The sequence below is a fragment of the Melopsittacus undulatus genome, chromosome 6 (genome assembly GCF_012275295.1).
Source record: "Melopsittacus undulatus isolate bMelUnd1 chromosome 6, bMelUnd1.mat.Z, whole genome shotgun sequence".
Classification (NCBI taxonomy): domain Eukaryota; kingdom Metazoa; phylum Chordata; class Aves; order Psittaciformes; family Psittaculidae; genus Melopsittacus; species Melopsittacus undulatus.
The window spans coordinates 83,030,402-83,043,059 of NC_047532.1; the positions used below are offsets into that span (position 1 = coordinate 83,030,402).

At 40.6% G+C, this 12,658-nt stretch overlaps 1 protein-coding gene across 2 annotated transcripts in view; it reads right to left on the bottom strand.

Moving 5' to 3' along the window:
• GRIA3 (glutamate ionotropic receptor AMPA type subunit 3) overlaps window positions 1–12,658 on the bottom strand; it is a 145,797-nt gene that overhangs the window by 70,228 nt on the left and 62,911 nt on the right. For both annotated transcript variants that reach the window (XM_005148297.3, XM_005148296.3), the window contains exon 4: window positions 11,494–11,681. In XM_005148297.3, coding sequence (XP_005148354.1) covers window positions 11,494–11,681 — 188 coding nt within the window. The remainder of the gene's footprint in view (window positions 1–11,493; window positions 11,682–12,658) is intronic.

The window sequence follows — 12,658 nt, forward strand, 5'->3', positions numbered from 1 at the left end:
GGTTGTGAATGCTCCATCCCTGGCAGTGTTCAAGGCCAGGTTGGATGAAGCCTTGGATGATATGGTGCCCACCCATGGCAGGGGGATTGGAACTGGATGATCTTAAGGCCCTTTCCAACCCTAATTATTCTATGATTCTATAACTATTCTAAGTATATGTGTACATTTCTGAGCAGTGTCTTTATGACTTTCTATACAAATACAGTTATGACACTGTCACCTTCAGTGTCATAAGTGTGTGAATGCCAGAATTGATGGCATGATTTTTTTCTTCCAGGAGCAAACAAGTAAAACAGACAACTGGACTCAGGTCTAAAGAAATTTCAACAGCATTGTCAGGATCAGTTGTCAGTGTGGATGCACATCAAGGACAGCAACTGTCTGGCAAACCCGAACTGTTGTGGAGCACACTGTCTTCTCTCCTGGGTATCAGGTCAGCTGTTTCATAGATTCTACCCCTATTGATATCCTTTCTGTTCTAAGGTCGGAGTTACTTAAAGCTTATCTCAGATCTGAGCAGTTCCAACCTTATATTGGGTTGAATGATTGAAAAGTTGTGCCCTGTGATGCAACATGCTATCGGACCAGTGTTACCAGCTAATATGGTCTTCAGGGCACACTTAGGAAGGCAGAGGAGCAGAGTATTAGGGTGACAATCCTACCAGGTCAGGAAAACCAAAAGTCAAGGCCCAAAAAGTTGTTGGCAGCATGTCAGCAATGATGTCTAACTCATCTTGAGTGGCATCTGCAATGCACTACAACTCAGCTCTGTTTCTACCACTCAAGAGAAGGAGAAACTGAAGCAGCTCTTCAGTTGGAAAGCAGCACCCTCTCCCTGGCCTCCTTCCTATTCCTGCAATGGGGGAGCTGCCCATGGGGCTTGCAGCCACCACACTTCAGTTCTCGGGGGTCAGTGCGCTGTCAACGGCAATGCAGTTACCTTCCACAGTGTTACCATGTGAGCAAAGGTGTAATGGCATTTTGACAGCCATACATAATCATTCCTCACTAGGTTTACTTCGCACAGGTCACCCCTTGTCATGTAAATGTTCCAGATAGGGAGGATAAATAGAGGAAGAACAATAAATAAAAGCTCTCATGAAATGTGAATAGCATTTTCCTCATCTAACCAGATGCCACAGTAGAAGTAAGATACCTTGGAACTATAGCAGATCCATTTCACAGTGAGTCTGCAGAGCCCACTCCCCTGTTTTCCAACTCAGACACAGGCTCCTCCAGAAAGAGAGCTCCCTTTGAGGATTATAAACACAAGACAAAGCTGGATCTTTCCTCAGTGAAATGTATAAAATGTAGCTTTTTTGGTGTTGTGATTTTATCTCTTTCTATCACACCAACAACACCAGCACCAACATAGGTGTTTCCAAAGGAACTGCAATCTTATGGTGGCAAAAGACAAATATGTGACACTTTTCCTGCCTTTAATTCCATGGAAATAAAGCCATTTCCCCATTCAGCAGAAGCAGCTTTCCTCATACAAAGGATGGATGTAATTGCAGTGCAAACCCAGGGAAGGCTATTTATTTCTTCACTTAGTATTAATGGGATGGGAATCTGGTCACCAGAGGTTGTGATGCTGTAAAATATGCAGTAAACAATGATTTCATTTATATGAAGGATGAGTAGTATATTACATTTGAGTTAAATATTAAATGAAGAATGTATTAAATACTAAGATGAAGATTCCACACACGTACTATTCGTTGGTAAAAATAACTGCATACATAGTTGACATTAATTCATCCACCATTTCAGAGGTCTCATGTCCTTTAGGGAATGTCAGAGATCCATACATACAGTTTCAACTGCTGCATTTTGTACTTTTTGCATTACCAAAGAATTTTACTTCCACATCACCTTAAATATATATATATATATATATATATATATATATATATTTATGACTACACCTCATAACTAAAATCCTACTTTCCTCTACAGCACAGTATCAAGATCATTCATTTGACTTTTCCTCAATGTATCTCTCATGGGAGATAATCTCTCAGAGAACAGGAGTCTCCTTGAAGGAGACAAACACATGGTGGAAGCAGGGACCTGAGATGCCTCTGGAGCATATTATTAAAGTTCTTTCCTCTCTGTCCCCTTTTTGTACCCTTCTCTCCTTTGCCTTTCTCCTTTATGACAGTCATATCAGTAGTGAAATTTTACTTTTAGGCCATCTCCAGATAGATGATGGTTACGCAGGTAAGTCCTTGGAGGGTAATCAAACGCAATGTCTGAAAGCTGCATTGTACTTCATTCTCCCTCCATATGCTTAAACTTTCTTTTCCCATAACTAATGTGACATTTGCAGATTGAAGCCTGTGAAGTGGAATACACATTTAATGTGTGCATGAAAGGTTACTTTAGAAATTACTTAAAACAAAAATTACAAGCTGCAACTTAGGTTCTGAGGGCATGACACTTCCTCCTCATTTCCTTCAGAGCGATGACAAAGTTTTTCTGTGCCCTGAAACTATTTCCCTAAATTCTTTTCCCTTGCTGTGATTTAGCAATATTGTCAGATTACCTGATCTGTTGGCACGGTTATTGTTAAAGGACATATTCTGCTGCAAGACATCAGACCCTAGAGAACACTGAGATGAAGAGCTTGATGATCCCTTTTAACTGACATTTATAATCACAATTATTTACTCTTTAAGCCAAACACAGTTCACTAAATAAACTTTATATCAAAATCTCTTCTTTGTTTAGACAGATGAGAACAGAGTTATATGACTCAGGACTGCACCTCTCTTCACAAGTCATGTCCTTCAATACAAAGACCTTCATGTGAAAATCAATCAAATCTCATGCTACCCTTAATCACTTGAGGCTATTTCACTAAAAACACAATCAGTTTTGGGGGGGGATTTACAATCACAGCAAATTCTTTGTAGCATATGAAAGGGATACTCAACATTGCCAAGACTTTGCCCTGTATTTTGCCAAGATATTCTCAAGAGAAGATACCTGTTCCCATAGAGCTTCCTTGAAGAAACGTGTTGTAGATACTTTTAACTAGAGAATACTTCAGCTTCCTGAGTGAGATTAATAAAATAACAATCCAGTGGTGTTATGGAGGAATTTTTGCAGCTGTATTTACAGGAAGTAAATGACTTCATTAAATGTGTTACTATGTAGCGGTGATTTCACTAATTTAATCTTCTAAATCTACTGGTTCAGTGTTCTGTCTTCCTCCCTCTTTCTTGACTATAACACTTTTCAGGTCAGACACTACCAGAAAGCCACCACGACATCAAGGGATTTGGGTTATGTTCTCTGATTTGACACAAATTGTTGGTACGGTGTTAAAAATTACTTGGGTCTGAAGCATTTTGATGCATTGTTGCTATCAAAGCTTGAATAACTTATTTGAAGATAACTGATTTGGTAATTTGGGACTTTGCAACTTCAGTTTCTCCACATGGATCCTCCAAAGAGTGCAGGGAAACTGAAATTTGTATTAGCTCATAGAAAAGGTACACAGAGAAAGATCTTCGCTGTATTCTGTCTTCCAGTGGCTTCTGACATAGCATTTGTCTATTTTGCATCTGATCCCATCAAGGTCCACTCTTGTTCATTAGTCAAGGTCTTCTGGAAATACATCTTCTGCTACATAAGCCTCAATTCACCACCTTTGAGCAGAGACATGAGGTATTGCTAACCCGAGAGCAAATAGGTGTCATTGCTATCTCTGCTCTGATACTCTAGAGAGCCCAAGAGAACAGGAATTTATGTTAACTGCTCAGGTGGGTAAGCTTCTCAGTAACCATCACATGTTTTTTCACTGACATGCAACCACCTTTTCAAAAGACATTGATATTTCTTAGTCAAGTCTTAGCTCAGAGACTTGCACCTTGTTAAGAGTTGATTTCCTTTCCCTAGCAACATTCATTGTTAGATTTCCTTCAATCTACAATGCATCCAGCTCCTATCCCATGTAACATGGTCCCATCACAGTAACATCCTCATTTCCAGTTTCACATAGGCTCTCTTTACTTATGCTGCCTCCTTGCTTCTTGGAAGCTGTGGATGCTATCATTGTAGACCTACTAGTCTACATCAGGTACAGCAAAATCAGCACTATCAGAACCAACTTCCAGACTAGCATCCTTTGCTAAGTTTCACAACACTTAAAGTCACTTTCACAAAAACTATTAATAATAGTAATCTTACATTTATTCTTGGTTTTCCAAACCTTCTGCAGCTAGCACATATGTTTCAGCACTGTCATGCAGCTTGAAGTTATATCCACATCACTGACAAGCAGTTCTTTAGTGACCTTTGCATCATTTGCCTAATCCCTGTGACACAGGAGATGATATTTAACTGTCCCTTTTGGTTTTCAATCCCATGAAACTGTATGTTGTACATGCCTAAGAGTACACTCTTGGAATCACAGACAAACATAAAACATGCTAATTTCTTCTTGTATCTCATAGGGTAAATGAAACTCCTTCAGTCTTAGCTGCTCAAAATATAAAAGCATGCATATCCAGTGGGGGAAGAGAGGAAGAAATCAGGTAAACTGAGGCACACAGTTTTCATTTTAAAAATACATACATTTTCCATTTTCTCCATATCTCCTATTAGCAGGTTAGAGTAAAATCCCACTATTATTCCCTGGAATTGACCAAGAGTCCTTGGAAACAGAATTCTGCTTATATAAACCATTACAGCATGTCAGGATCACTTCAAACTATTATTTGGATATAACCCAGAAGTGTCGCAGTAATTCAGTCCCAATGCTCACATGAGACTCTTTTGGAAGGGGTTTTGTACTGCAAAGCACTGCCTTCAAGCAGACCAAAAAATACTGAATAGGAGCCATTCTTTTTCTTTTTTCCCCTTTTGAGCGTTTCCTTTCCTCTTTAAGTGCTCTATGAAATTAAGGGAAAAAAATAAATCAATGTTAACCTCCACTAGAAAAATTGAGGTTACTTTTTCTTATATTTTTTATTATAAATGGAATTTTACTGTGCCTAAAATTGCATTCAATTTGCTGTTTTCAATGCTTTGAAGGAGTTTGAAAGGTTTATTCTGCTTCAGTATAAACAGCACTCTGCAATATTCCCTGTATAACTTGGTGCATAAACCATGAACTGAAAAAGATTACAAAGAGCTAATTTATTTTTACTAGACTTAGTCTATGCAGCAGGGGAGGCCATTTTACTCATATGAGGTAATAAAGTTACAGCAATATTTTTCTTTTCTGATTCTTTACATGCGTTCTCCCAGGATAGAAGATACTCAGGGTATTTGTAAGGATCTATGCATATTGTCAATAATTCTATTCACTACACGTTTTGGAAGATTGAGCTTCATACACTGTTATACCTACACATGCACATCCATGGTATGACACAAATTACTTTAGTAACACGGGCTTTTTTTAAGCCTGGGAGCATTAACTTCCTCTAAAACTGTTATGCTGGTTTCCATCTTACTGGTTCAACACTGTGGGAGGAGTTTGTGTTGAGGTTTAGTTGATAACTTATAGGACCTAATTCTTTATAAATTTAGCCCAAACTGTCCCTGGTACCTTTAATCTGCTCTACAGAGGCCAGCAGAATTGCAATGGAATGAAGGCAGGAGGGTTGGAACAAGATGATCTTGAAGGTCCCTTACAACCTAAATCCTTCTATGATTCTACAATTCTATGAAGGTGGGATAAGAGATTGGCATAATGTATAAATGTGTGATTTGGCCTGGGGTGGTATTTTGCCATATTATGGCCTGCTCCAAAACCATCTGCAGCCAGAACAAATGCACTGTACCTCTGGATTGCATCTAGGGACCTCATATTTAGGTACTTCTCCCTGCAAGGCTGTAGGTGTCAGTTGCTGTCTTACTACTGCCCTGCCACATCTGGGCTAGAAAAGCCCAGTGGGGTGGTCCCCACTCCAAAAACCTTGCTATTTGAACTGCAGTGCAATGAAATGCACTTGGGAACACCTTGGTGTATGAGGGCCCTGAAATGCACCAGTGGTTCTCTTCCTTCCCCAGACCTGTGATTCGTATCACACCAAAGGCATTAATCCTGGTTTAGTCAGCTGTGAAAAAAGACATACGCTCTTGTGTGGCTTTTCTTTTACTGAGTTAGGAATTCTTCCCTTGTAAATGAACTTATGAGATAGCAGAACTATCACGCTGTCTCTGGTGATGTACAACGCCTGTTTGCACAGTGGTATTGTGCTATTACTATTCATTTTGATAGTGTGTTTCCTTCCTCTCCCTGCAGTTGGTTCATCTGAATTGTTGCCAAGATGGTTGCCTTGGAAACTAATTAAGGAAAGCCTTTGGTTAGAAGCAGAGTTTCAAGCATTAAACTATTTGAGAGACAGATGCAGAAATTAAGGTAATGTCTGCTAGGATGAAAGGGTTTATCCTTTATACAGAGAAGAAAGAGCCACATTAACTGCTAGGACTGTAACAAAGCAACTTCTATACAACACTGAGTTTTAAAACCTGGAAGAGATGTGTGTGTGTGAGTGAGTTTAAAATCAGCCACAGGCTTAGAAGAGATGACAAAGATTCCCAGAGCTGATAGGGATGGGGAAACAGACAAATACAGTGGGACAAAAGCCTCAAGAGATCACACATTGAGCAAATTCTAGCCAGCTCTCCCTTTCCCTCAATACTCTGTACCTTTAAAAGACTTTTGAATGCTGTCATTGAAAAACACCAGTACAGCTAATGAGGGACCAAATCCTGTCCCACGATCCAGGTATGGCACGAGAAGCATCAGTGTATACATTTGCTTCCAAAGCACATCAAATGCGGGAGCGAGAGGCTATCGCAAATGGTGGCCCTCAGGCTCAACTTTTGTCCTGGCACTGTCAGCAAGGACAATTAGTGCCAGCTGCAGAAGCAGCTCATACGATGTGGACACAGGGTAAATAATGAGTGTGACCCTCACAGGGCTTTCTAAGGGCAAAGACACACAACTTCTGTGCACTGAAAAGATGCAAAGAAGGGCCAACTCCACAGCAAATTGTGCTTTTGCAGCTACCCATTAACTGAAGTTCAACACAAATACAACCTCTCTGTAAGCACAGTAGCATCAATTTAAATATTGTCTCCAGGATAACAGTCGACTTTATACTTGCAGCAGTTTAGAGAAAAGATTTTGGTTCTTCTTGCATTTAATGGCAATGCAGAGGTTGCCATATAAATACGCCTGTAACTGCATAAAAAGCGTACTACAAATGTTGTGGTAAACCCATGAAAAATACTAAAAGCAGATGCATGTGTGTGCATTGGTGTGTGCATTACAGCTCAGGAATTACCACAGAACATAAAATGAGTAATTACTACTATCACAGAAGGATAAAACCTCTGACGGTGGTTTCAGATTCATACATCTCTAGCACATGAAACCAGAGTTGCAGCCTTCTACATACACCAGCTTGCACACTTATGGTGAGACATTTTGTATTAATTATTATTATTGCAGATCAGATACATTTAAAACTGTGCTGTAATGTCTTCTGAACACTTCCGAGCTTTGTGTGCCATTACCTCAGTCATTCTGCAGGATTACTATTACTCTGTTAAATTCCTGCCATTTGGAACCTGCCTTGCTTTAAGAAGTCTGCATGAAGGCTTTGGAGAGACATTACTATTTACAAGCTAGAAACTCGCTCCTCAGGTATGTGTGAAATGTGCTATATATGGGGCAGAACAACCCAAGATGTTACTTCTCTCTGCTTTAGCAATCCATCTCCAGCTCTTTATTAGCTTTACAGCTGATAGGAGCAGACCCTTTAAGGCAGGTAACAGCTGTCACTTTTGACATATGCCTATTTCTTACTTACCTTCCGCTAGCTATGGTCCTGAGGGTGACTGACCTAAGCAATTCCCCTTTCTTCCCCACACGCCTATACAGACCTGTGAACTGCTGAAACTCTCTGGATGTGAAGGGAACAAGTGACCTTTCATTCTGCTTTAGATCCTGGTTTCAATAATACTCATGGGCACCTAATGAAGAAATGTCCTAAATTTTAAGTTTCTAGTTCATTGGAAACGTACAAATGAACTGTACCAGTTTCTGAGGGACATTACACAACATTTACATACCCGATACTCTCTTTGGGCTTCTGCTTTGCACAGCTCCACACAAAGGATAAAAGCAGAGTGTGATATGGCAATGGAAAACACAGTAAGGGCACACTGCCCTGGAGGCTGTGCTCTATGCAGGGCAGTACCTTCAGAGGACATGGCATCACTGGTGTTCATAAGCAAAGCAGAAGCTGAAGCTACCCATAAGCTCTGCTCCTCCTTCAAGTGTCCCACTGTGTTTATAGGCAGTTGTTATATTTTTAATTGCTACAGAGAACACAGGCAAACCCACACCACACTGTTCATAATGGAACACATAAACCAGGAAGCTTACAGGAAAGCAGGGTTGTTTTTTTCACTTACATTTTTCCTTCTTGTTGCTTTTAATGACTACTGGTCAACTGAATACTGCAGCTTTGCATTTATTCTTATGACACTCCAAATGTGAAAGCTGTTGTGCTGTGACCTCACTCCTCTGAGATCTGAACAGTTCTGCAGAAGGAAGTAGCTGTAGCTGCACCGAAAACCTATAGACCATCTTCCTAATCTCAACATTTCAGACTCAAGGGTCAAGTCATAGTCAGTGCTCACACTGGACAGAGTTCAAACAATCAGATTACCCTTCTTAATCCTATGGATGCTTTACCTGAAGTCTTTGACAGTTTGTCACTGTAAAACTTTGGGGACTGCATTCTCTACTGCAATATTGCTTTTGCTTTGTGAGATGCCTCTGCTCAAAACAGATATTGCCTTGGAGCCTAACCTTTATGACTATGCTTGGAGATACTGTCCTTTCAGCAAAAAACATACAGACTGGAAAAAAACAGGTCTTTTGTTAAGTTTCACCATTTTGATCCTGAATGGAGTTTCTTCCTCCTTATTTTGCCTCAGGAGATTTCCTTCTAAATGGACATAAAGCCACTCTAGTCTGAAATACAACTTGTTATCTTGGGAATACGAAAAACGTATTTCTTAAATCAAGAAGATGTCTCTAAATACATGGTTGAACAAGCTAAAGCCTACTGTTAGCTCTCAGAAGAAAATGTTCTGTTTATAAGAACAAAATCTTATATCTATCTGTGAAGAAATACTGGAATATTTTAGCATCAAGGGAAAAGAAGTGTGGGGAACTTATGAATTTTGCATGACATAAGTGTTGCTATCTGTATGCTTGAAAGGCCACTAGATGATTAAATTGGCTATAGTTTTGTTGCGCAAAGAGGGATATGGATCCACATGCTCAGTGGTTATAGAACTATAGGGCAAATGAATAAACAGATGGTAACTTACAGAATGGATATTAATCTCTCTGCTTCCCCATACTCTGCCGCTGAAGAGACAGGGCCAGAAGTAATTTGGGCAGGGTATCCACCTCTAGGACACAATGTAGGGCCCATCACAAGATTCTCTGGAAGTGAAATGAAACCAGATGTGCTGCCAACTGAAACCTGGCACAAAACAGGCAACCCACACAGAGTAGGAGCTGAGGTGTCCCCTCTCCCCTTCCTTACAGCTACATACTGGGGGAGACAGCTGGGAGAGAACCCTTCCTGGGTATCAGCCAGCCCTGAGAAGAAAAATACTTCATATGACAGGCTTCAGATCCTGCAAACACAGGGACATACAGATGTGCCAGATGCTAAAGGCATATGGAATACTCAAGGTCACTGACTTGCATATCTGCATGTCGCTGGAGGGAGGTACAGAATATTCCAGCGGGATCTGGAGGCTCTGAAAAAGATCCTTAGATGTGTAACTATCTTTAGACAAGCCAACACTTTTGGGAGAGAGGTACACCCTGACTTGAACTGGTTGAAAAACGCATCAAAGGAAGAGAATTGCACATACTGGCCAGCCTGACACAGGAGAAGAGGTCACTCGTATTTAATCCAAGCACTAACACAAAGCCACAATACGCAGTTTCTGGAGTAAAGAACTGACAAGCTTGCTGAACAGCCTGGCCAAGAGCCCAAAAGTCTGATAGCAAACTCAGCACGTGTGTAGACTGTTTAGTGGTTTACAGTCTGTTTATTTCTGCTATGACTTTTGTTCTTGAATAAGTCCTATTCAAGCTTCTGCAATACAGAATCACTGGCAAATGCTGCTGTTGTCCCTGAGACAATAAAATGGCAGGGGCCACTCATCCCTACAATAAACCCCCCTCTCTGGATGTAGGCATCACTCCCAGAAGGTGATGAGAGGGTTGAGCATTTGAAGATATGCTCCTGAGGAAGGCAAAAAAGAGAAAGAAAAGGAAAGGCAGCTGGGCTGAGGCAGCCTATGCCAACCCTCTGTGGGATAGAGTCTCTCTGTCAGTACTCTGCCATAACAGGTAGAGTGTCTTGGCTTCCCTTTACTCACTGTGGAAAAGCTCTTCAAAGACACCTGCAGTTGTGCAGGCAGCACGCTGTTAAGATGCTCAGATGCTACCGCCTCTAAGCTGAGCAGATTTTCTAGACTCCACACAAAACACTCATTTGACTTTCTAAACTGCAGTAAAATTGCAATAAACTGCTAGATTTGAAATATGCAAATCCAGAGTTACCTTGCCTCTCAATGGTATGCTATCAGCAAACACAGTTGGCTAGAGAGAAGACAACTTGCCATTCCCTGGAGCAAACTGGCTGGCTGGATTTAAGTACCACACATATTTGTGAGAGGTTTTTTACCTACTTTATGAGACGATAACAGAGGAAATGGAAGGAAAAGCTGAAAACCAGTTAATTGTTCAGCTGTCAACATGGGGTCCACCATTACTGACTTTCCCTGTAGAAACTTAAGTCATACCAAAGATTATGGCCATTCCTCTGGGGCAAAGCAAACACTTTGAAGGTCATGTAATAGCAAAACAGTCACCCAAACTTACATCTTCCCCACTAAAAGTATTTAGATTCTATCATCCACAATTTAAGCCTATCAATAGCTGTGCAGGGGGAAGGGCTCTATGTACCAAAAAGTGCTAATGAGTCATTTGGACTACCACCTGAATTTTTCATTGCAAATATTTCCATTTGGGAACTCTCTAAGATGATTCAAAACTACTTCAATGGCTTTTTATTTCTTGTTTTATGTTCCACTTAACAAACTGCACCTGTCTTGCAATTCCGACAAGTAGCCCTGATGTCAGCAATGTTATTCTGGCAGATGAGGTTTTAGGTTCTTAACCTACTTAAAAATAATTCATTATTAACATTTGGGAAGAAATATCACAGAGGCATTTCCTGGTAGGCTACATGTAAGTGCTGCCATCAACCATGAGCATCACTGAGGCATTTTAATTTCACTAGGTAACCAACCAGTTGTTGGGACTCATGTATCAATGGACATTTAATTAATCTTTAGAAACAGACAGTTCTGGGAACATTAACAGTATCTGTCACAGAGAGATCACAGTTTCTAAAAGGCATATACCTGTTCCAAAATGGTGTTGATTCTGTCGACTTCACAGTCAATTAAGTATCTTTTTTCTTGCCGTCTGTCCATCTCCTCTATAATTCTTCTGAACTCTTGAACATCTTTTATGCTTCCTACAGATCTGGCTGTCACTTGCCAGTTGTTTTGTACTGCTGCTTCCATGATCGCCTGAAGAATGGAAAACCCTGCAGGAGGAAGAGACAACGCAACTGTTTAAAAACAGATCAAAACCGGGTTTGAATGTCTGACAACAGGTTCACAAAAACTCACATCATCCGAAGAGACACAGACTTACTAACAGCCTGCAAATGCTTCACTACTTGAGAAAGCAACAGTGGAGGGACCAGTTTCTTCTTTCAGCTATGCCATTGCCAAAGTCACTGACTTCAGCAGAATTGTTTGGCGGTATATTGCTGTGAGGCGTATCAGAATCTGTCCAATATATCATATTATGATCCTCTTAGGGATGTTTATAGTCATGCTGGGGATTGTGCCAGCTGAGAATAGGAGCCTGCAGCCATTATTTGGGCAAAAAAACATCAGCCTGAAGGGCTGGACCGAAGGGGTAATTTGCCTGTGCAGACTGCAGCAATGGGTCATTGACTGGCAGAGATCCAAGCACTGCTCAAGAATGCCAATTAAGTCACTGCATTGGCTATTGAGCCACAGACCACAGGAGAATATTTACTGATACTCACCTTGATTTCAAAAGATGTTTTTAAATATGGAGTCTAGCAGCATTAACCACACTTTGAATGCTTTCGTTCAGGTAATACCAACTCATTTAGCAGCCTCAACAGAGAAGCCACACGGAATAACCAAAGACTGCACAGTGGGAAATCATAAAAGCAAACAGCTTTTCATTTCCTGTGAACAGCCATGCAGACAGAACTCAAGTCCCTAAGTGGAACTTAGGTGGTGGAACTGCGAATGGTGAACTTCAAGTCATGCTATGTAGGAGTCATCAGACACTGATTTGCATCCTTTTATTATCTGGGAATTTGGTGAATTACCTATTTTGATTCAGGAAATTAAACTTTTTTATAGTTCTAATTGTTTCAAGCTTGGGTGGATGCCAATCAAAGACAGAGGTCATCTACTTCAAGCACACACAGGGGTCTCCAGAGGAGTTTCTTTCCTCAGAAGCATCAATGTGCACTGT